The following is a 25,969-nucleotide window of genomic DNA, read 5'->3' as shown; positions in this document are numbered from 1 at the left end:
TACAAGGGACAGTGAGACAACAGACTGGCAGATTTAAAAGAGACAGTGACAGACTTTTAGGCCTTAAAAAATAAATTAAAGAATATTTTATTTGTTCATGGTTGCACTAGAATCTTGATACTGTACTAAATAACCTCCCCCACTGAGAGAAAGAAGAGAGTGTACGCGAATTACACAACCAAATGCCAACGTAATTAACCATCTTCAAGCACCAGGTGGTGACAACGAGAATGACTGACCTATAAAAATAAATTATATTTACAGTTCTGAATCTCAGATATACTGGCCAACAACACTGCTCCAAACTAGCTGTAGTGGAACCATGTCAATTTCTAGGTCACAGTAGGTTGCATTAAGATATCAACACCAAATAAGAAGTACTTAATGCATATCTTCTACAGTGTAACTATTTTTACTGTCAACTCAGTCTCAGATTAAATCACTTGCCAGGGCAAGTACCTCTGAAACAGAACTATAGATTTAAAGAATTCAAACATTCAGTTTTCTCAGCTAGGCTCAGGTTAATGAATTTACGATAGTTGAAATGTCAGACATGAATGGTGAAAATAGCTAGTACACTTTTAATTTCTAACAAATCAGAAATACTAGTGTAACAAGTTATACTGCTAAATTACAAGAGAGCTTCAATCAACAGAATGCAGAAGACAGGGGAATCCTCTATGTCTATCAGTGAAATTCCCCCTTCATTCATACTAGGATTTACACATTCAAAACTTTATATTATTCATACTATTACCTAAGATGACATTTTTATTCTAAATAATAGCAACAAAAAAAAATTACTTTTCACATGAATAACAAAATAAACTAACAAAAAACTTGTTGAACAAAAGTTACTTCTAATCAAGAGATATTTTTCCTTATTTCTAGAGATACTTTTGTTAATGAACAAAACAGAGAAGGCAACTCTTGGAATAACAAAGCTTAAAAATAAACAGGAAAATTATTTATCTAAATATAAGTTTACTTACTGGGATTTGGTTGAAGTAAAGTCTCTGAGGAACGAAGCAGTTTTTCTGTCCATTGTCTTGTTTTCTCAGACCGTTGAAGTAAATTCTCAAAATGAGCATCTAATTCAGTCTTTTCCGCCTGACCAAGCTTTTCTTCAGTGTACTGAGAATAAAAACAGATAAAATGTTAATCCCAAAAGTGAAGGAATTATAAAATGTCATACAAATAAGCATAAACATATGTTATTCAGAAGTGGTTTTATTGATATAATAAACTCTCTGAAGAAAGAGAAACATTTGAAAAGGTATCATTTCTATAACTAAATGAATAATATGGACAGAAATAGAATCTATTTCAGTCTTTGTTAAATTTAGAACTAATACCCTTCCTCCCCATCATCCCTACTGTCACCATAATTATCTTTACATCTTTTCTTTTATGATGGTATGGGTTGGACTGGACTTTTATAGGAAGTATTTTACAATCAGTTGCTCTTCCTGATGCCAACCATTTTAGTTGCTTCTCATAACACACTAAGATATAGTATAATTGATCTAAAAACTGGGAAACAGCTAGCACAAATAACACAAAAATTACTTTTTAGAAAAAAAAAAACTGTAAATAAAACCAAGAATTTTGTTAAGATACTTATTTCATACCAATCAAGTACCAGCACTGATGTAATCGACTTTCTCCCCCCACCCTCAAAATCTGATGTAGTGTAGATAATGTGCCAGAGTGTTTACTCATCTGTCAAGTCACATAAAGGACCTCAGACAGATATTTTCCTTAATCCTTTTGTTACCATATTTGTGTTGAGATGCTCTGTGTTTCTTTCAATAAATTTTAAATATAACAAAGAATTTAGTAAATAACTTAGTTATCATTAGGCTAATGTTAGGAACATAAATTGTGACTAAGGTTTGGTGGAAGATTTTAATTCAAAAATTTTCAAAGACCAAGGCATTTGTACTACAGAACGAGAGGCGGTTTCAGGCAGGTTGGTATCAAAAGGGTTAAAATGCATGCAGTACCTAGCAAAGCTGATTTTTGCATGACAAAAGTCTTGCACAATATTCCTAACTGTTTTAAGAATTCTTGAAATTTCAATGGGATCGACTCATTGTCTGATATGGGAGGTTGAGTCCACAGATCTTCCAAACCCTCCAAGACAGATAACAATTAGCAGGTTGGACTGGGATAAAGTTCTAGATGGTCACAGTTCTGGAGAGAAAGTGTTCAGAAGGAATTTTGGCATTTATCTTGGTAGAAAAGCAGTAGAGATGGAGAGAAAAGACAAGATACAACATGCTAATTTACAGCAACTAGAATCTTAATCCTCTGTTTGGCACCACGCATTGTTAAACTCATTAATCAAACTAATTCTCCAATCAAGAATGGTCTTTTGAAATAGGCAGCATTCATACTCCCATGAAAATAAAACTAATCTTTGATATCTTAACAGAGGTCGATGACATTTTATTTGAAATGACTGGAAGCTGAAGTGTTTCAGATTTTGGAATGGTTGTATATTTGCGACTACAAAGTGGAACAACTTTGAGATGAGATGAGATGTATCCTTTTAAATATCATAATAGGGACTGGCATGGCTGGGTTGTTAAGAAGTTCACTTCACAACCACAGGAGTAAAGTGTCTTCTACACTAGTTTTGTGTCAACCAATGCCTTGAAAGTAAATTTAGAAGCTGTATGAAGCTGGTTGAATATGTGCAAGTATGTGTGAGCATGACATGCATATGAATGACTGCAAATGTAGTCAATTCTAGTTGACGTAATGACCAGTTGCTCTGTACTTTCAAAGGTCCCTGGAGGTCTATTACATGAGGACCTCCAAACAGGTGAAGGTTGACAACAAATCCTGCCTGAAATAGCACCCTGTTCAACAAATGCTAGTATAGAAAGATGTACAGTAGCTGACTGAATGAATACAGTTTAACAAATATGTCATGAATACTTGGAAAATATCCAAAAATTTTTATATACATCCATAAACAAGCGATTATAAGCAATGGATTTCTGTGGAAGTGGAATTCATATTTAATGTAAAAATAATCCAGTCTTATGATAAATTGCTGCTCATTATATAATTATCAGCTTATTAAGGCATCAGATGTTCACTCTGATGCTGATGAATCCACTACAGTCAACACGCAATCAAGATCATTATGTTTTGCTCCAAGCAACATTTTGTTTTCCTCTTACATTAACTTCCATCCCTCATTTTTGTCACAAGGATATTTAAAAGGCCTTCTTGAGATTTTTAACTCAGAGTAGAGCACCAAACATGGGATAAGGAATGCACAAGTCAAAGTGTTGCTTTGACAGTTTCTGACATTAAAAGAAACATCAACATAACAGTACCCCTTGACTGGCCCCCATGCCAATGGCACATAAAAGGTACTACCTGAACATGGTCAATGCCAGGCCTGCCTGACTGGCTGGCTCCTACGCTGGTGTCACGTAAAAAGGACACTCATTGTATTCTTTGAGTGGTTGGTGTTAGGAGGGGGCATTCAGCTGTAGAAACACTGCCAGATCAGATTGGAGCCAGGTACAGCCACTGGCTCTCCAGACCTCAGTCAAACCGTCCAATCCATGCCAGCATGGAAAATGGACGTTAAACGATGATGATGATGATGATGAACAGAAGATCAGAAGGCCTTAAATGGTGTGTAATATATTCTATGTGAAGACTTATTTTATAACCATTTCAGTTACAGAAAATATGGGATGAGTATGTATTTACTCATAGGTGATCTTTTCTTTGAATTTTAGATGATGATGATGAATAATGATTAATAATAATAAATAATAACAGCAAACTCTCAAACAAGCACAAGGCTAGAAATTTGGGGAAAGGAATAGTCAGCAATTTTGAAAGAAGTGGGTTAGTCAATTACATTAACAAACCTGAATACTTGACTGTCATTTTATTTTATTGACCCCAAATGTATGAAAGGCAAAGTTGACTTTAGCAGGATTTGAACTCATTATGTAAAGAGTCAGCAGATATATAACAAAATAGCTTGTCTGATTCTCTACAAATTCTGCCAACCTACCACCCAACAACAATAATAATAATTCGAGTGCTGGGCCTTTTGGAGGCAAAGTGGCTGAGTTCCTTTCAAGCGCTGGTCCTCACAGAGGCAAAGTGGCTGAGTTCCTTTTGAGCATTGAGCCTCATGGAGGCAAAGTGGCTGATTTTCTTTCAAGCATTGGGCCTCACGGATGCATAGCGGCTGAGTTCCTTTAAAGCATTGGGCCTCATGGAGGCAATGACTGAGACCTTTGACATTATGTCATGCTTGAGAAGAAGACCCATCAAGCCGAGCAAAATCGCAGTCATGGCTAATACTGGTGTCACGTAAAATCACCCATTACACTTTTGGAGTGGTTGGCATTAGGAAGGGCATCCAGCAATAGAAAAAAATGCCAAATCAGACTGGAGTCTGGTGCAGCCTTCCAACTTGCCAGCCCTGGTCAAACTGTCCAACTCATGCCAGTATGGACAACAGACATTAAATGATGATGTTCCTGCTTCTTAAATAAAAACTGTTTCCAACAATCCTCTCTACATAGGCACAAGGCCTGAAATTTTGGGGGAAGAGTAAGTCAATTACATCAACCTCAGTGCTTAACTGGTACTCATTTTATTGACCCTGGTGGAATTTGAACTCAGAACGTAAAGATGTAAGAAATGCTGCTCAGGATTTTGTCTGGCATGCTAATGATTCTGCCAGCTTGCTGCTTTCACAATTGGTTCTAATAGAAATATTTCTAAAAATATTTCTTGTATATTACAGAAAAAAATTTTTTTTGATAAATAAAGTTGTTAAATTCCAGCTAGAACTAAAGTTTTTCTTTAAAGTATTAAATTGAAATATACTTTTAAATTTATGGACATAAGCAGGGATCCTGGAAAAGTGAACCCTGCCATTGACACTGTATTGAAACATTATCAGAAACTTATGTCTCAATTGCTTTTGTCTAACTGAATAGAACAATAACGCACTGATTATATCTCAATGATGGCAACACCCACAGCATTGTTATTAAGTGACTAGTGTGCTTTGTTAGCTTACAGTGCTAAGATCAATTTATTTTTGGATCATCATTTTATGCCCTCTTTTCAAAGCTGGCATGGTTTGAACAGGTCATCACAATCCCAAGTCATTTCTTACAGGGAGCTACTGTTCTCATAGACCAGTGTCATTTGATTTGGTTTCTATGGTCGGGTGCCCTTCTAATTGATTGTCAAATGGCTACATAGCAGCTCACATTTCTGAAGAGGTGGGGGTGATTGGGATGGAGCAGAGAAAAAATATAAACAGAGGTAATAAGGTGTCTGTGTGGCTTCTCAGAGTATGAGGTGAGTAGAAGTGAATGGGGACAAAAGAACTGGGTGTGTGGATAAGAAGAGGTTGGAATTTTATTAAATTACCCCCAAATTATTAATTAGTTCCAAAGGAAAGTAAATGAAAAAAAAAAAAAGAAAAGGGCAGTGTATTTTGTTAGAAATATGCTCATGAAATTGTTAACATCTTAATTCAGAGATGTAGTTTTGTTTTGAAGAAGCGAAGATGGAAAGAACAATCTTTCTTGGCACTATTTTTGTTATATTATGAATGTAAGGTTTCAAGAAAAAAGTAATTGAAATGATTTGAAATCTGTATCCAAGTGAGGCTCTTATAATAGGAAGCCACTAATGTGTACAATAACAATGTTTTTACAGTTACATTTTTTCTATGTTTCATGAAAACCATACTCAAGATAAATATATACATATCAGTTTGTATCAGCCATGATAGAAAGAAAATTAATTGAAAAAAAATTAGAGAACATACAAATATAAAGCAAAATCAACCTTAAAAAAAAACAAAAAAACACCCAAAACTCGTATATTAATTTAAAGCAAATTTTGTAATGTAAAAAGCTTTCTTACATCATGAATGTAAATGTAATTTTATTTTGTTCATACCAAAAAGAAAATGCATTTTTCTATCCTCTGATATATAAAACATTGATATACACATATAACCACTTTGCTTTCATGATTTAAATAAGAGCATAAAATCAGAGTAGTGACAAAGGTTTTAAGCGTTACCACACACACACACACACATCTGTTTTAAGTGTTTAATATAAGATATTTAAGAAATAACTAAATTGTATAACTGCCATAAGTTTCAGTAATGTGGAATAGTGTTGAATTCTTGCTGGTTTAAATTTTGCTAGCATGTTTTCTAATTCTCAGTTCATAAAATTAATTCTTTTCCACTTTGGTTAATGTCTTAGAGATAGATAAATGGCATGTCTAAAATCTTTAATTTTATTATAAAAATACATATGTGAGAAATCAGTAAATAAAAATGAGTGACGTAAATTATATCTCCATTTATAATTTAACTGTTGACTGAGATAATTTTTGATATTCAAAAACCATCAAGTCTTTAGAATTAACAAATCTTCAATGCAGGATTCCAAAAGTAAATTAATAAAACATTAAATCAAATTATATAAAAATGTTAATAATACTATACAATATAGTGTTGCTATCTACCGATGAAAACTCCACCCTATTTAAACTAGCTCCACATCAACCTAAGCAAATGCATAGTACAGCTATTCTCTTTTATCACATGTATTTGGTTAAAAAAAAGAATGGAAAACACCATGGAAATTGTAGTTGTGACCGATGTCAGTACCACCTGACTGACTCCCATGCTAGTGGCATGCAATAAGCACCATTCATGCATGTCCTGCTGCCAGTGCCACCTGAATGGCTCCCCATGCCTGTGGAACGTAAAAAGCACCATCCAAACATGGTTGATGCCAGCCCCGCTGCCCCAACTGGCTCCTGTGCCAGTAGCACATAAAAAGCACCCACTACACTCTCAAAGTGGTTGACGTTAGGGAAAGGTATCCAGCTGTAGAAACATTGCCAGATCAGATTGGAGCCTGGTGTGGCCTTCAAGCTTGCCAATCCTCAGTCAAACCATCCAACCCATGCCAACATGAAAAACGGACGTTAAACGATGATGATGATGATGACTATGTTAAATGAATCAGTGATAAATGAATAACAGAGCATATAGTAAAAATAGGCAATGTTCTGAGGTCCCTAAGTTCTGAGAATCGTGGATGGTTGTTGGGGTGGGCTTTTGCAGGCAAAGCAGAATCTTTAACTGATTGCCACACCATGTTGACCAATTTGTGAAAAGTACAACTTGACTTGCATTTAATGTACCATGTTATCTGGATCAATGATTAATGAATTGCTGATAAATTGCTTTATTAGTCACAATTTCCATAACATATTCATAACTGAACTATAGTCATAAAACTAAAGTAACAGAGCAGTGGAGATCAAATCATGGATGATTAGTAAAAATTAAAAAAAAAAAAATGCACTTTTTATATCCAACTGCTTTCACATGCTAGATCAATATATATTTTTCTTTTTTTAAACTTTTAATTGCAATTCAACTGTTTTCAAAAATGGTTAATTCTAGGATCATTATCTTTTTGATTACCTGATTTCAATATTTCTGTATGTATGACTGCTAACCTTTTAGATTTCTGTCTCTTTTCTTAATTAGTTGTAAAAAAAAAATACCAAAATATATATCTTTTATTTGAAACTGCATTAATCTAAACTATAATTTTGTAATTTAGATGACAAAATAACTGCCTTTCTATAAGTTTCAGCACTGATATGGGAATAATATTAAGAAAATTGCTTTGTGACAACTGTGGTTCCAGGTGTGATTCCACAGCACCTTGGGTGTCTTCTACAACAAATTTAAACTGACCTACACCTTGAGAGTAGAATTTGGAAGATGGAAACTGTTTATACATTGGTCACGCACACACACACACACACACACACAGGGGCAGGTGTGGCTGTGTTGTTAAGAAATTTGCTTCTCAACCACCATATAGTGTTGAGTTCAATCCTACTGAAGGTGGTACCTTGGGCAAGTGTCTTCTACTACAGCTCTGGACTGACCAAAGCCATGTGAGTGGATTTGGTAGACAGAAATTGGAAAAAGTCCATCGTATATATATGTGTGTATGTTTGCACTGCCTTGTCTTGACATCATATAACTTGCCCTCCATATTGCCAACTCTCACCCATTTTCAAGCAAGGTAATATTTCCCCATGGCCAAACATATTCTCACAGAAAATTGGAAATATGGAGGGCATGGAAAAGAGGATGTCAAAACAACAATAATGGTATGATGCTATATATATATATATATATATATATATATATAATATATATATATATATATACATTTTTTACCAATGTAAATAACTGAAGGATATATATCTACATCGGTAGATTATTTTTTAATACAAATCATGACATAACATTTCTATTCTGTTGTTACTTGTACCCTAAGAGTATAGTGTGCCTGCATACCCACGCCCAGGGATAGCACAGGTAACTGATACCAATAGTCATCATCATCATTGTTTTACGTCCGCTTTCCATACTGGCATGGGTTGGATGGTTTGACTGAGGACTGGTGAGCCAGAGGCTGCACCAGGCTCAATCTGATCTGGCAAAGTTTCTACAAATGGATGCCCTTCCTAACGCCAACCACTTCAAGACTGTAGTGGATTATTTTATGTGCCACTGGCACAAGGGCCAGTAAGGCAGTTCTGGCAACAACCACGCTCAAAAGGTGTTTTACATGCTACCTGCACAGGAGCCAATCCGGTGGCACTGGCAACGACCACGCTCGAATGTTGCTTTTCATGTACCACCAGCACGTGCTGGTAAAGCAATGCTGGCAACAATCACGCTCAAATGTTGCTTTTCACATGTCACTGGCACAGGAGCCACAGATACTTTTATCCTTTAGTCAGTTACTACAACCGCTAACTTTACTTGCCTATATATATATATATATATATAGTACATACTTGACAGAGTGTAAGTACCTTGAGAGAAAAGTTGGACCTAAGAAGCATCAGTTGTGGTGTGCAAGAGAGATGATTGTGCTGGTATGGTCATGTGGCAAGAATGGATGAAGATAGCTGTGTGAAAGAGTGCCACACCCTAGCAGTTGAGCGAACCTGTGGAAGGGGTAGACCTAGGAAAACCTGGGACGAGGTGGTGAAGCATGATCTTCGAACATTAGGCCTCACCGAGGCAATGACTAGCGACCGAGACCTTTGGAAATATGCTGTGCATGAGAAGACCCGGCAGGACAAGTGAAACCATAACCCATGGCCTTTACCAGGATGTAGCTAGCCCATTTATGCATACCTTTCCTTCTTTGGACACAAAACTCTGCTTGTGAAGGCCTGTTGAGGCAAGCAAAATCGAAATTGAATTCGAAATCGAACCAAATTCGTCGACTGGCACCCATGCCAACCTCCCTTCACTGGACACTAAATTCTACCTGCAAAGACCTGTTGGAGCAAGTGAAATCGAAATTGAACCAAATTCGATGACTGGCACCCATGCCAGTGGAGTGCTAACAGCTTCATCCAAGCGGGATCACTGCCAGAGCAGCTGTCTGGCACATAAAGTGCACCATTTGAGTGTGATCGTTGTCAGCGTCGCCTGACTGGCACATGAACAAAACACTTGAGCGAGGTCGTTGCCAGTGCTGCTGGACTGACTCCTGTTCAGGTGGTACATAAGAAACGCCATTTTCGAGCATGGCCGTTGCCAGTACCACCAGACTGGCCCTCGTGCCGGTGGCATGTAAAAGCACCCACTACACTCTTGGAGTGGTTGGCGTTAGGAAGGGCATGCAGCTGTAGAAACTCTGCCAGATCAGATTGGAGCCTGGCGCAGCCATCTGGTTCGCCAGTCCTCAGTGAAATCGTCCAACACATGCTAGCATGGAAAGCGGACATTAAACGATGATGATGATGATGCTGATGATATGTGTGTGTATATATATATATATATATATATATATGGGTAGGAAATTGAAAAACAAAAGAAAACAGTGTTTTATGAATTAAGTGTTTTGAGGTACTTATGTCCGTATTGAGTTTCACAAACTTGCTTGTCACCCCCACTCTCAAAAATTTAGCCAACCAGTGATTAATTAGCCTGTAGGAAATCTGCAACTAACCATGACATTGTTCACAATGCTGGATATCAAATGAAAGCTAAATAAGTATTCCCTCTTGCCAGAAAGTTTTCAGAACTTCATTTGAAAGAATAAAACTGATAATGATTCCCTGCTGCAAACAGCACTTTATATGGATTCATTATTAATATCAGCTCTTAAAAGAACATGAAAAATATATTGAAGCAACAAAATTTCCAGGAGCCATTTCAGTGTTTCACTAACATGCTAAGATTAGTTTTTTTTGTTTAATGAATATAGAAAATAAATAATTGATTTCAAGAATTCATAAAATACTAAATGTTCAATTATGCTATGGTGATATGCAGCCATTAATATTAGAATATAATAATGTTTCTATGCCAACTACAGGTAACAGACAAAGATAGAGAGGGAAAGATAATGCAACAGTACTTTACAGATGAAAGTTAGAGATATAACACTATGTACAAAAATATAAAAGATTATTGTCAGTGAAAGCATTTTATCATTAACATTAGTTTTAAGTTTTCCATAACAGTGAAATGAAGAAATTTTAACATATACAGAAATAATGTGGATAGGAGAAAAAACAATCACTTTAAAATCATTGAGAGTATAATGTAATATCATGTTAATATTGCCAGAATATGTTAAATTTCTATTTAGATTTTTATGTAAGTACAATCACTCTAGACTACATAGAAGAAAATGTAACCAAATGTAACCAGTCTCTTACATTACAGAAAAGAAGAGAACTTTAATGATTTAAAGTAAAATATTACTAGAGGCGCAGGAGTGGCTGTGTGGTAAGTAGCTTGATTACCAACCACATGGTTCCGGGTTCAGTCCCACTGCGTGGCACCTTGGGCAAGTGTCTTCTACTATAGCCTCGGGCCGACCAAAGCCTTGTGAGTGGATTTGGTAGACGGAAACTGAAAGAAGCCCGTCGTATATATGTATATATGTATATATATATATATATATATATATATATATATATGCCTCATCTAGCACCTGTGTCGGTGGCACATAAAAAGTAGTCAGTACCGCTTGTGGTACCAGTGCCGGTGGCACACAAGAATCCATCCGAACATGGCCGTAGTCAGTACCGCATCACTGGCCATCGTGCTGTGGGCACATAACAAACACCATCCGGTCGTGGCCGTTCGCCAGCCTCATCTAGCACCTGTGTCGGTGGCACATAAAAACACCATCCGAAGACCGGCAAGACTAGTCAGGCCATAAACCATGGCCCCTACCTGGGACGTAGTCAGTCCACCTGTGCATACCTTCCTCCTTGTGATACTTTGTGAAGGCCTGTTGAGGCAAGTGAAAATCAAAATCAAAATCAAATCAAAACAAATCAAAATAGATGAACATCAATGGAATTTGTATCTTTGTGGTACCAGTGCCGGTGGCACACAAGAGAAAACCATCCGAAAGTGGCCGTAGCCAGTACCGCATCGACTGGCCTCCGTGCTGTGGGCACATGACAAACACCATCCGATCGTGGCCGTTCGCCAGCCTCATCTAGCACCTGTGTCGGTGGCACATAAAAACACCATCCGAAGACCCGGCAAGACTAGTCAGGCCATAACCCATGGCCCCTACCTGGGACGTAGTCAGTCCACCTGTGCATACCTTCCTTCTTGTGACACTTGTGAAGACCTGTTGAGGCAAGTGAAAATCAAAATCAAAATCAAAACAAATCAAAATAGATGAACATCAATGGAATCTGTATCTTTGTGGTACCAGTGCCAGTGGCACACACTTTGTGGTACCAGTGCCGGTGGCACACAGGAGAACCATCCGAACGTGGCCGTAGCCAGTTCCGCATCGACCGGCCTCCGTGCTGTGGGCACGTAACAAACACCATCCGATCATGGCCGTTCGCCAGCCTCATCTGGCACCTGTGTCGGTGGCACATAAAAACACCTTCCGAAGACCCGGCAAGACTAGTCAGTCCACCTGTGCATACCTTCCTCTTGTGACACTTGTGAAGACCGGTTGAGGCAAGTGAAAATCAAATCAAATCAAATCAAATCAAAATAGACAAAATAGATGAACATCAATGGAATTTGTATCTTGTGGTACCAGTGCCTGTGGCACACAAGAAATCCATCAGTGCTGTAGTCAGTGCGGTGGGCACATGACAAACACCATCCGATCGTGGCCGTTCGCCAGCCTCATCTAGCACCTGTGTCGGTGGCACATAAAAACACCATCCGAAGACCCAGCAAGACTAGTCAGGCCATAACCCATGGCCCCTACCTGGGACGTAGTCAGTCCACCTGTGCATACCTTCCTTCTTGTGACACTTGTGAAGACCTGTTGAGGCAAGTGAAAATCAAATCAAAACAAATCAAAATAGATGAACATCAATGGAATTTGTATCCTTGTGGTACCAGTGCCGGTGGCACGTGGCACACAAGAAAACCATCCGAACGTGGCCGTAGCCAGTACCGCATCGACTGGCCTCCGTGCTGTGGGCACGTAACAAGCACCATCCGATCGTGGCCATTTTGCCAGCCTCATCTGGCACCTGTGTCGGTGGCACATAAAAACACCATCCGAGCGTGGCCGTCTGCCAGCCTCGTCTGGCACCTGTGTCGGTGGCACATAAAAAACACCATCCGAGCGTGGCCGTTTGCCAGCTTCGTCTGGCACCTGTGTCTGTGGCACATAAAATCACCCACTACACTCTCGGAGTGGTTGGCGTTAGGAAGGGCATCCAGCTGTAGAAACACTGCCAGATCTGACTGGACTGGTGCAGCTTTCGGGCTCCCCAGACCCCAGTTGAACCGTCCAACCCATGCTAGCATGGAAAGCGGACGTTAAATGATGATGATATATATGTGTGTGTGTGTGTGTGTGTGTTTGTCCTCCTAGTATTGCTTGACAACCGATGCTGGTGTGTTTATGTCCCCATCACTTAGCAGTTCGGCAAAAGAGACCGATAGAATAAGTACTGGGCTTACAAAGAATAAGTCCCGGGTCGAGTTGCTCGATTAAAGGTGGTGCTCCAGCATGGCCGCAGTCAAATGACTGAAACAAGTAAAAGAGTAAAGAGGTTGCATTTTCACACACACACATACATACACTTCAAAATGTGGTTTTGATGGCAGCATCAAGTTTGTTCGACATTCAAATCCTGCTATGAGCCAAATTGCTCTGGGAAAGAAACTGTTAGAACCATAATCCTCCTTGAATATTGGCCTTGTACTGTATCAGGAAAAAATCTAGTATTTTGTTTCAATACTTCTGCATTTCTGATTTGTCTTTTCTTAAGACACAAAATTCACTTTAGATGAATATTGAATATTAAAATATATTATTCTATGCCTAAAGTTCATGATATTTCAAATGACCTGAGAAACTTCATGGTCTTCCAGATCAAAATATTTGATTTGTGTGGTGTTAATTTGAAATTTCTTCCTGAATAGGATGCTAGTATACTGCCGATAACTTTTCTGCAAGCAAAACCAGGCAACACACAAAAAATATCTTAAAGCATACTACTCTGCAAGAACAGAGTAAAAGGCCTCACAGACCCTATTAAAATCTACTTCATTTGCCCTATCCTCACCAACCCACTTGTTCTCATTTCCTCCTCTATCATCTTCAACCACATCTATCTCAGTCTTCCCATTCTATTTTCCATTTCACACTCCACTTACCTGGTCACTATCACCCTTCCTCTGCACATGACTCAGCCATTTCATTCCATTTCTTTTCACACCATCTATCACCAACTCTATTGTTGACATTCAGTTTGCCCCTTCTTTCTCTCATTGTCTCTCTCTACCCTCCACCAATTCTCTGCTCATTGGCTGAACCATTTGTTTCCCTTCTTTCCAACCTTTTCTACTGCCGATGTCCATTATTCATGTTGCCTTCCCTTAAATTGTAGCACTTCTCACACATGCAGTACACATCTTTCCCTTTAGTTTCACCTTCATTTCCCTACTCATAAGCACACTGCTCAATTCCCACAGCTTCTTCCATATGCATCTCATTCAAGCCATTTTTCATGAGTCAGTTCCATTTTATCTATTCAACATGTTACCTAAGTAATAAGATAAAGTGAGAAGAAGCCAAGAAACCCTTTGAAGTGTTTCTATTGAGAATTATACCATTATGTGGTACTTACTTGCACCAAAGTAGTTTGAGGTACTGAAAGCTAAATCCTCCCTAAGAGACATAATATATTTGATATTCTAGTGGTCAAGTTAAATGCACTATTAATCTCTCATTCCTGTTAGTTTCTGATCTTGTTGCCAGTCTGAATTCTCAGGCAAGGAAACTGAATTTATTTACAGATCTACTTTACTAAAAATTGGGTTCCAAACAACAATAGCTGTGTTGTAGCACAGACAAGTATTGAGTTTGTGTTAAAACACTTGAATAAAGAGCCTTCGGGATGCTTCATTTATATCTTACAAATTAGTACTTAACTCCAGTATAGCAAATGAAACAATACTCCCTGCAGCAAAGATACCAGTCTACCGCAAATAACACTGCTATCTAATTACAATATCTAGGTGACAGATATGGAAAATAAAAAGGTCTAGCTAAAATACAAGGTGAAATAACCTGCAGGACGGTGATCTTAGACAATACACACTTGGTCATTTTGTTTCTATATTTGATTACAGAGCAGAGTTTAAATTCCAACACAAAACTAATTTAATGTATATTTTACTGATCATAGATTGTAAACCTACACATGTAAATAGAAATTCTATTGCTGCAGTGTAGTTTGTTCCAGTGATAACTGCCTGAAGTCTAAACACTTCTATAATTATATATAAGCAACAGAGTTCATTTACTTACTCATCTATGCATGCTGGTGAGTGTATATGTGTGCACATGCACCTCTATATCCATATTTATGTTTGTATATATGCTGATGAATATGCATGCATGTGTGTGTTTATGTGTGTAAAAATACATTTAACAAGTATCAATTCACACATGTAAGCACATATGCATGAGCATATTGTGATAGTAAGAGCTATTTATCTATAAAAGCAGTTATGTCTCTTAAACCTTCTGCTTGCAGAAAATAAATCCTCATTTATAAAAGATTGATTCAAGGGACCAGACTACAAGAGAATCAAACCTTAATACTGGATAGTGTCATCCGACAGGTTAGGTCTTTGGAAAAAGCTCAACTTAATGCAGGAGTGTATTAAATGCCGGTTGCATTTGTGAAACTCTATGATATCAACAAGGCAAATTTAAGTGGTAAATTTAAACAATTTACCACAATAAACCCTAAAACTTTAAAAACATGCTTTTTACGGAACAAACTTGAAGATTCACTCATGTTTCATGTCCAGCTAAAAAACAAAATGGTTGAAAGTATAAAAGAGCAGGGCACTGAGTTATTGTCTGCCATCCTGCTGGACACACTTCTATCTCAGACTCTAAACCATCATCTTCAGTTATACAATCTTGGTTTATTTTGCTTGCAACTGTACATTCTACTCTAAGGCATCTTACACTCATGATAATACAGAAAATTAATGACAAGGTAACTGAAATTCTCATAAATACAAGCCTATCCCATAATTACATCTGTCAAAAATTAGCTAATCAACTCAACCGGAAATAAATCCAAAAGAAATTGTTTCCATGATTAATTCTGAACTCTTGGTAGAATTAATGGAATCTGTATAATTAAAATATATATTTTATCTTTTACTTGTTTGAGTCATTAGACTGCAACCATGCTTGAGTACTGCCTCAAAGAATCTATTGGTCCCAGTACTTACTTTTTAAAGTTTGGTACTTATTCTATTGTTTTCCTTTTGCCAAACTGCAAAGTTACAGGGATATAAACACACCAGCTGCTGGTTGTCAAGCAGTTGTGGGGAGACAAACACAAACATAAAGACACACACACACACACATATATATATATTACATATACATATATACATACATATGATGGGTTTCTTTCACTTTCCATCTACCAAATCCACTCACAAGGCTTTGGTTGGCCCAAGGTTTTAGTAGAAGATACCTGCCCAAGTTGCCACATAGTGGGACTAAACCTGGAACCATGTGATTGGGAAGCAAGCTTATTACCAGACAGCCATGCTTGCATCTGTAAAAAATATTTTAGTTATACTGGCATAGAGCTTTCTTTTCTTCCACACCTGTGCCAAAGTGATTCTTGATATGCCTTTTTGAAATTACATAGAAAAGATAAATGACAAAAAAAAAAAAGCAGTTTCTTCAATATGTGATCTTACTCAGCAACACGTGACTGAGAAACCTGCAAAGTTTTTCATTATCTCACTCCTAATTGCAAATCTTTTGCAACTACAACTTGCTGAGTCTGGTTCTATATTTAAGAGATGAGGAATTATGTACATTATTTACATTTGATGGATATTTGTCCTTATCTTGTTGTTAGCACAACATTTTGGCTGATATACCCTCCAGCCTTCATCAGGTGTCTTGGGGAAATTTCGAACCTGGGTTCTCATTCCTAAGGTATTTTTTTATGTTATTATTATTATTATTCAGGTCATTGCCTGGAATCAGACTCGGAATCTTGGAGTTAGTAGCCCATGCTCTTAACCACTGATTCCAAGATTCCAAGTTCGATTCCAAGCAGTGACCTTAAAATAATAATAATAATAGGAATGAGAACTCAGGTTTAAAATTTTCCCAAGACACCTGATGAAGGCTGGAGGGTATATCAGCAGTTAACAACGTGTTAACAACGAACAAGATGAGGACAAATATCCGTCAAATGTAAATAATGTAAATAATGAACTTGCTGAGTATTGTGTAAAAGATAAAGAATGAAAAACTTCATAACTTTTAAGAGATGGTATCAAAGAACTAAGTAATTCATCATTATTGTGGACACAGGTTTTGTTGGGGACTGACAATTCCAATATAAGGAGAAAAAACAAACAAACAAAAGCTTCAGAAATTTTTGTAGAATTTCTCTCAAACTACGTATCCAGTTCTTCATATCGATGACCTAATCAATATAACCAAACATAATACTGTAGCAAAACTGATGTAGTACCACTTCTCAATTTGTCAATTTGGTATAATACCTGTGAAAAGACCTAACCCCCATCCACAACTTATAATGTCAATAAGAACTTTAGCTAATGGATAAAAACTTTCAGCTGCTTACCAAGTAACTGAGGCATTACAAATGACATTCTATGTAACTTATGAATGGTGTTTTCATGAGCTGCTAATAAATTTATAAATGAAATAATTAAAAAAAAATTTCTGTTATATTTGGATTATTTTGTTGTGAAATGATAGCGGAGCAATTTAGCAACTTTTTATATTCCTTTAAAACTGCTGAATAATAATTGGGCCTTAAAGAAAAGTCAGGTTATTTAATTTCATATGAAGCTTTATGCCTTGATCTAGAATGCCTTTGATCTCTTGAATAGCTAACTATATTACAAAAGAGTAAAAATTACAATAGGTACTTGGGTTATTTATGTTCTGCACCAAATGGATACCTTCCTACTTATTGATAATCAAACCATTAGTCAGTGTAAATTTCCTTCTATTCAAGAATGCTAGAAAATCTATCAGTTCCATTAAAAATGATAATATACAGATATGATATTAATAAGGCAGCTGCAACTGCTGTTGATAGAGACTTGCCTTTTACTACCAAAACAGATGCTATTGATGAAACTACTGCTGCAACAATATTACAAGGTGGTAGACTTGTGGCAAAGTCTTTCTGAAAAATCTTTAAACAACTCTGAAAAAAAAAATATTGCCACATTATTGATAAAAAAAAATGAAAATAAAAAAGAAGCTTACGCAGATATAGACGCTGTGACAAAATGGAAACATTTCCTCACAAGACATTTTAATTTAATGATAGATTAAAGATCTGTTTCATTCTACAGAGGAAAATTGAAATTTTCCATCAACTATAGGCTTAGCTCAGAGAATTTTTCAGCTTTTCATTTGTCACATGTCTGTGCTATTACTTTAATAATTATATAAGATTACTAAATAATTCTTTAGTAGATGCTGCTATAAGAAAATGCTTCATTTTACAACAGTACACAATCTACCTTTTTCTGTCCAAGAAGTGCAGTGAGTCTGCACCAATTGCCATCCATGTGATAAAATCAATCCTTAGCTTTCAGATTACTATGTCAAATGTTATGTTTGTTTATTCACCTTGTTTAGAATTAATCACATATTATCTCGTAGTTTTGCCATTTCAATGATATGACTGTTTATTTTTAGAATAGCACTATAGGATAGGTGTGAGAGGCTGGATCTGGTTGGTTTGAACATACAAGTGGTAGAATAGTTGTGCCTGACATAGCCAGTCTGAATATACAACAGGTTGAATATTTAGGCCTGATGTGGCCAGTTTGAATGCTAGAGGGTTAAACCAAATCTTTTTTTATGTTACTCCTGAAAATTTCTTTTCTTATAAAAGTTATTTATTTGAACACTTGCCAATGAACTTTAAGAGCTATTTCTTGTTCTTGTAACTGAAATATATATTTTCTGAAATCAACAAATTTTCTGGTTTTCCATTTGCCTATCCAAGTGATGATATTAGCACTTTCTGCTACAAGATAATGCTTCTTCATCTTTTATATTTTACTTGTATCAGTCATTAGACTGTGGCCATGGTGGGGCACTGCCTTGAAGAATTTTTAGTCAAATGAATCAACCCCAGTACTAATTTTTTAAAGCCCGATACTGTTACTATTGGTCTTTTTTGCTGAACCACTAAGTTATGAGGTCATAAACACACCAACACTAGTTGTCAATTGGTGGTGGGGACAAGCACAGATACACACACACACATATATATATGGGCTTCTTTCAGTTTCCATCTGCCAAACCCACTCACAAGGCTTTGGTCAGTCTGAGATTTTAGCAGACAATACCTGCCCAAGGTGCCATGCAGTGGGACTGAACATTGATCTACATGGTTGGGAAGCAAACTACTAGCTACACAGCCCCACCTGCATATATATCAAACAATTCCTAAATAGCCTAGGATTTTTACATACCTTAAGAAACTCACAGTTCAAAGGATATAATCACATTTTGGAACCATATAAAGTTCATACTTAATATTAATAAATAAATAAACAAACATTTTCTCAAAGGAGGCCATCTTATCAGATGTTCTACATGTTGTATGATCATTGTTATGTAGAATCTGTCAAAGAGACACTTCACAAAACTTCTTATTTCCAAAACTTCTTTAGGATCAACACTCCCCTGTTGACTTTCCAGACCTAATACAGATGTTTTATGTTATTGTGAACCTACCAAATTCACATTGTCAGTGAAACCAGTAGAATTTCTTGAAGCAAATTCAAATAATGTCCATGTCTTGTTCATAAATGGTAAGGAGAACACAATTACTAACCGAGATACAGCTCCCAGTGGATGCTAGACCACAAACTGAAATAGTACATATGACATCTGTAGTTCAACAAAATTAATGAAATAAAAAAAAAATCCCTTACTGTCTTTGCTACATGTACACACATCTTCCTCTAACACCTTAACCCTGCTGTATAAACTCACAGAAGTGTACCACTTCCATGTAGATTAACAAGAAGTAGTTGACTAGTTGCATGGTTAAATCTGTAAATTCTATTTTTAAAAAACAATGATTAAAATTTTTAATCGATTATTAAACATAAAAGTGATTTACAACTAATATCTCCTTGAAAACTGAAATATCTAATATTCTGTTTACTATCTTAATGTAGTCAATAAATGATTCTAAAAAGAATGTGTGATGTGTGTAATAATGCAACTACATGAAAAATAACATTTTATCAAAAGTGAATGATTTATCAAAAAAAAAGTAATTATGTGCCTGACATCGTCTGGTACCACACAAGTTATGGCTGTCATTGATACATGTCTCTCTTTTCAACTGACTAAAAAGATACTATCTGGAACTTTATATATTAGAAGACACATCTATATGCTAACAAATGTATGTATATGCTCATGCATACACTTGTAAGTTCATATGTATTGAGCTGGCCAAAAATTCAATCCATTTTTGTTGATACTAAACTTCAAGCACTCTAATAAATAGCTAACTTCACTGTCCCTTGCACATGCGCACTCATTAGTTACTTGACACTTCAACATAGTTCAACCCCAAATTGTTACAAGACAGGTTGAATTTTGTGTGTTTGGAATCACCCTAAAAATGGAGAACCAAAACAAACACTATCGATACCTTGTACTTTTCTTATTTTAAAAATGGCAAAAGGCGTGGCAAAAATCACAAGATATGCACTGGGTGTAGACACAATGCTGTTTTGAAAAGTGTACCAGAAAAGTCTTCAAAATTTTGATTAGGAATTTTTTTGGTTCAAGATGCACTTCACTTTGGCCAGACAACTGAGATTAACGGCAACATCAACACTTATTATATGACCAGAATGACTGCAAATATTTCCCAAATATTCAAAGTGCATGTTATAAACCATCCACATCAACTTGGTTATGTCAGCAGCTTCAATGTTTGGGCGCCACATCAGCTGAATGAGGCTAACCTTGCCCAATGGATTTCCATCTGATTTGTTGCAGAAACATGATGAAATCAGTCCTTTTCTAAAGAGAATTGTGACAGGGGATAAAAAAATGGATCATCTATAACAATATGAATCAAAAATGATCAGGCAGCCTGATGAGCCATCCACACAACCTTCGAAGCAGGACTTCAACCAAAGAAAGTTATGCTTTCAGTTTAATGAACTTCTTGCTACAGAAAGGAACATCAATTCAAATGCATAATGTGAACAGCAGAAATGTGCAGCACTTGCTAATCATAAGAGCATTGTCTTTCATCCCAACAATTCCAGACTACACACTTCCTTGCAGACATAGCAAAAGTTACAGGGTCTTGGTTGGTAAGTTTTGGCCAACCTAATATATCAGCATGTGTATAAGTATATAAATAACTGTCTGATAGTATACATTAATGAGGAGTTTGGAACAAAAATTAACATTTATATCTTTAAATATTTACAAGTTAATTTCAGTCATTGTATAAGAATATGTATTTATAAGAAAGAGGAACATTTTCATTGAAAAAGTAATAAATTTAAATTTTATTGAAAAAAGAAAGGAAAAGCATTTAACAGTAAAAAATCTGAAGAATGTTGGAAGTAAATGCTGTACCTAATATTACAAGACAAAGAAAAACAAATTCAAAAGAAGACTTTATGTAAACCAAGCTGACAGGTCACAAACAGAGCATTTGCTGTTGATGTTGTTGTCATCGCTTTCAAAAACGTTTTATGCAATAGGTGCAGGGGTGGCTGTGTGGTAAGTAGCTTGCTTATCACATCTTTATCATTTTTGTATCATAATCATTTGCCTCATCAATGTCTATGTCCAGCCTGCAAAGCTACCTTATCTATGTGCTGCTGCCTGCATGGCAAATTTAATGAATAAAAGTAGCTTGCTTACCAACTACATGGCTCCAGGTTCAGTCCCATTGTGTGGCACCTTGGGCAAGTGTTTTCTACTACAGCCTTGGGCTGACCAAAGCCTTGTAAGTGGATTCGATAGATGGAAACTGAAAGAAGCCTGTTGTGTGTTTGTATATATATATATATATTTGCCCGAACATGGTCAATACCAGCCCTACCACCCAACTGGCTTCTGTGCCGGTAGCATGTAAAAAGCCCCATCCAAACATGGCCGATGCCAGTGCTGCCTGACTGGCTCCTGTGTTGGTGGCCCGTAAAAAGCACCCACTACATTCTCAGAGTGGTTGGCGTTAAGAAGGTTATCCAGCTGTAGAAACATTGTCAGATCAGATTGGAGCCTATTGCAGCCTCCTGGCTTGCCAGTCCCCAGTCAAACTGTCCAACCCATGCCAGCATGGAAAACGGATGTTAAATGATGACGATGATGGTATATGTATGTATATGTGTCTCCCCACTCCACCACCATTGCTTGACAACTGATGTTGGTATGTTTATGTCCCCGTAACTTAGCGGTTCAGCAAAAGAGACTGATAGAAATAAGTACTAGGCTTACAAAGAATAAGCCCTGGGGTCAATTTGTTCGACTAAAGGCAGTGCTCCAGCATGGCCACAGTCAAATGACTGAAACAAATAAAAAAAAAAAAATAGTGTAATAACAACATTAAAATATTGTGGGTCAATTTAATTATATTGTAGTATGGTAACTGCTCTTGTTTCAGGCCTGATTGAGCAGATCTCTGATTAAAAGCATTTTTGTATTTCCAGATAATTGCCTTTAATCTTGTCATTGGTTGTAGGGCATGATTTCAGGAAAATTTGGTTGCTATTCCTAGCAGGCAAGCGACCATGTAATGGATTTCTCACTGTCCTTATTGCAATGTGATATCATAAAAGTGGAGTTTAGCATATGCAGTGCTCGGCATGGCTTCAGTCTTATTATACTTTAAAAGTGAAAGATGATTTATACGCCATGAAGATCTAACTTAATCCAATATTTGTAGATTAGCAGCTGTTGCTTCTGGCAAGAGAGAAAGTCAAAAAGGATAAGGATAAGTAAATACATACATATATATATGTACATGTGGGTGTATGTGCATGTATGTATATATATATGTACGCATGTGTATGTGTATGCATGTGTATATGTACGCATGCATATATGTATGGGTACATTTGTATGTGTATATATGCATGTGTATATATGCATGTATATATGCATGTGTATATATGCATGTGTATAAATGTATGTATATATGCATGTGTATATATGTATGTATATATGCATGTGTATATATGTATGTATATATGCATGTGTATATATGTATATATGCATGTGTATATATGTATGTATATATGCATGTGTATATATGTATGTATATATGCATGTGTATATATGTATATATGCAAGTGTATATATGTATATGTGTATATATGTGTGTATATGTATGTATGTATATATGTGTGTATGTGTATGTATGTATATATGTGTGTATGTGTATGTATGTATGTGTATATATATTTGATGGGTTTCTTTTAGCTTCTGTCCACCACATCAACTTAAAAGGCATTCGTCGGGTTGGGGCAATAAGAAGACATTCCCACAAGAGGATACACAGAACTGGACAATGAACCAGAAACTATGTGACTGTCAAGCGAACTTCACTATACAGCAATCTTGTGCCTATGATATATATCTGTATATGTGCATATATGCATGTATGTGAATGTATGTATGTATGTGTGAACAATGTATGTATCTTTGTATGTATGTTGAACATTTTGGGCATCTTGTGCTTGAGATCAAGGTGCTCCAACATTCATGAGCCTGTGGCCCTTATTGGAACTGAATATCTTGCCCTGACTTGTCTCAGGATCATGTCAGTAGGGTGGAGATGGTCTGTGAGGTTTTGTGCAAGCCTAACTAAACCTAAAAAGGTGTGTTTTTGATGCCTGATTGAACAGGGAGGCGTTGTGGCAAGTATGGAAATTGTAGGTATGAATGCAGGTGAAGCCAATCACAGGGGCAAATAACCTCATGCAGCAAAGTGCAGTAGCAAACACGGCAACTGCAGACATGAAACCAAGTGAACTCGACCACAGGGGCAATAACCTCATGCACAGCCATTGCTGGCACTTGGCTTGCGCAATGGTCTTCCTCAGTTATGAGTGTACAGCCTCGTGTGTGTGTGTGTGTGTGTGTGTGTGTGTGTGTGTGTGTGTGTGTGTGTGTGTGTGTGTGTGTGTTTATGTGTGTGTGTGTGTGTGTGTGTGTGTGTGTGTGTGTGTGTACACACACACACACATATATGAAATCACAGAATCAGGAATAAGCCAAGTGTATTTTGTTGCTGAATCATATGGCTTCATTAGTACTAAGCAAAGGACATATAATTTGATTTGCATTATTCCTCTTTCTTTGTCTGTGAATTAATATTATGAATCTTATTGTATGAACAATATTTCATTTTCTTATCATTAATGTCTTTTGTATGAAAATACATTTTCTAACCAGCTATTATCTTTTAGGTAGTTAGGATATAGACTTAGTTAGACAAAGATAAATTTTTTAAGTAATTCATTTGTCTATTTCTTTAAGATTATCTATATGGAAAGTATTTTATTACTTCCACCTTAGTGAAGGCGGAGGTATTGTTTTCAGTCATGCTTGTTTGTTTGTCCATGGACAAGATATCTCAGTAACCGCTGGATGGATTCAGATGAAACTTTCAGGGATGTTTGGCCCAGTAACTGGCACAAACTGATTAAATTTGGGGATTGATCCAGTACCGGACAAGGATTCTTGATTACTTTCCCTGTCTTTTCTCTTAATTTTTGAGAGTGATCGGGTTCATTTATAGCATTCTTGTTTGTGAGAGCTGTTGAGTTTATTTCAAATATTCTCATTTTAAAAGTCATCTCTGGCTAATCATTGAGAGGACGTTGGTATTGCCTTGGCAGAGGTTTGTGCTCTCCGAGTGCTCTTGCTTATCTATGAATTTGTGTTGTAAGATTCTTTATGTGAAATAGTGTGCTGAAACAGATATTGTTGTATTTTGAGATGATCATTTTTTTTTTTTTTGCATAATAAACACATGCACTATATATTCATTCTTCACTCGTTTATTAATGTTCTTATTCTAACTCATGTCCATATTCTAACACACTTTCCATATTTGTGTGTGCTCTTGTTCCGCTTATTTCCTTCCCCACTTATTTCATAAGTGGAGCAAGAGCACACACAAATATGGAAAGTGTGTTAGAATATGGACATGAGTTAGAATAAGAACATTAATAAATGAGCGAAGAACAAATATATAATGTGTGTATTTATGAGGCCAGAAAAAAAAAGACCATCCCTAAATACAACAATATTTTATTTATTTATATGCTGGAAATCAAATTTTTGGGAAATTGCATCTTTGAGTGCATGTGTGTGTGTGGGGGGGGGGGGTGCTTTATGAAGTTTGTATTGGGGTCATATGGTTTCATTTCAGTGTGTGGCCCCTTGGACAAGTATCTTCTTTCACAACCCTGAGCAGACAAAAGCCTTTTGAGTGGAGTTAGTAGGTGGAAATTAAAAGAAGACCATTGTATGATTATATGTGAGTGTGTATGTTTGTGAGTGTGTGTGTATTTTGACATCAGGCAATAGTTGTAAACGAGTATTATCTTCATACAAGCAGTGGCCTTTGTTTCCCATCTTTCATGAAAACATATCTTGCCATGAGAAATATTATCTTCCTTGATGAAGATTGGTGATAGGAAGATTATTTGAATTAAGAAAATCCACCTCAGTTAATTCCATCTGATTGATGCAAGCATGGGAAAGTAGAAGTTAAAATGATGACGATGATATATAAGGTGGTATCAAAAAGTTCCAGGACTAGTTAGTTATGTTAGATATGAAAAAAAAAAAGCTTATTCACCTAAGTTCTAACATCATCTCCTTCGAAATAGTCACCTTCTGCAGCAATACATCAGTCCCAGAGTTCCTGTCATATTTGCAATCCAGCCTGGAAGTCATTTTCCATAAGCAAGTCAAGGACCTTCTGTAATTTGCTCTGGGTCTTGACAATGGTGTTAAAATGGCAACCTTTCAGCTGCATTTTCATCTTGGGGAAGTCCAAAGATGCTAAATCTGGTGAATAGGGTAAGTGCAGAAGTGAATCCATGTTGTTTTGGCCAAGAAACTCATGAGTGAGGAGAGTTCGGTTACAGAGTGCATTGACATCATGAAAAATCCAATTCTTTGCGTTCCACATATCTGGTTGCTTTCACTGAATGTCCTCTCTCAAAAGCTTCAGAACATCACAGTAGAACTCTTGATCGATGGCAGGTCTTCCAGGGATGTTCTTCCACTTTTGAAGCACTTGTGCCACTTGAAACATTGTA

General features: G+C 36.7%; 1 protein-coding gene across 10 annotated transcripts in view; it reads right to left on the bottom strand.

Annotated features, from left to right (window-relative positions):
* Positions 1-25,969, bottom strand: part of LOC115223390 (endophilin-B1) — a 195,375-nt gene that overhangs the window by 125,756 nt on the left and 43,650 nt on the right. For all 10 annotated transcript variants that reach the window (XM_029793904.2, XM_029793911.2, XM_036514684.1 and 7 more), the window contains exon 2: positions 993-1,134. In XM_029793904.2, the coding sequence (XP_029649764.1) occupies positions 993-1,134 (142 nt within the window). The remainder of the gene's footprint in view (positions 1-992; positions 1,135-25,969) is intronic.

This window comes from Octopus sinensis, linkage group LG2, assembly GCF_006345805.1.
Source record: "Octopus sinensis linkage group LG2, ASM634580v1, whole genome shotgun sequence".
Classification (NCBI taxonomy): domain Eukaryota; kingdom Metazoa; phylum Mollusca; class Cephalopoda; order Octopoda; family Octopodidae; genus Octopus; species Octopus sinensis.
The sequence above is the reverse complement of the archived record's forward strand: the minus strand, read 5'-3'. Positions and strand labels throughout refer to the sequence as shown.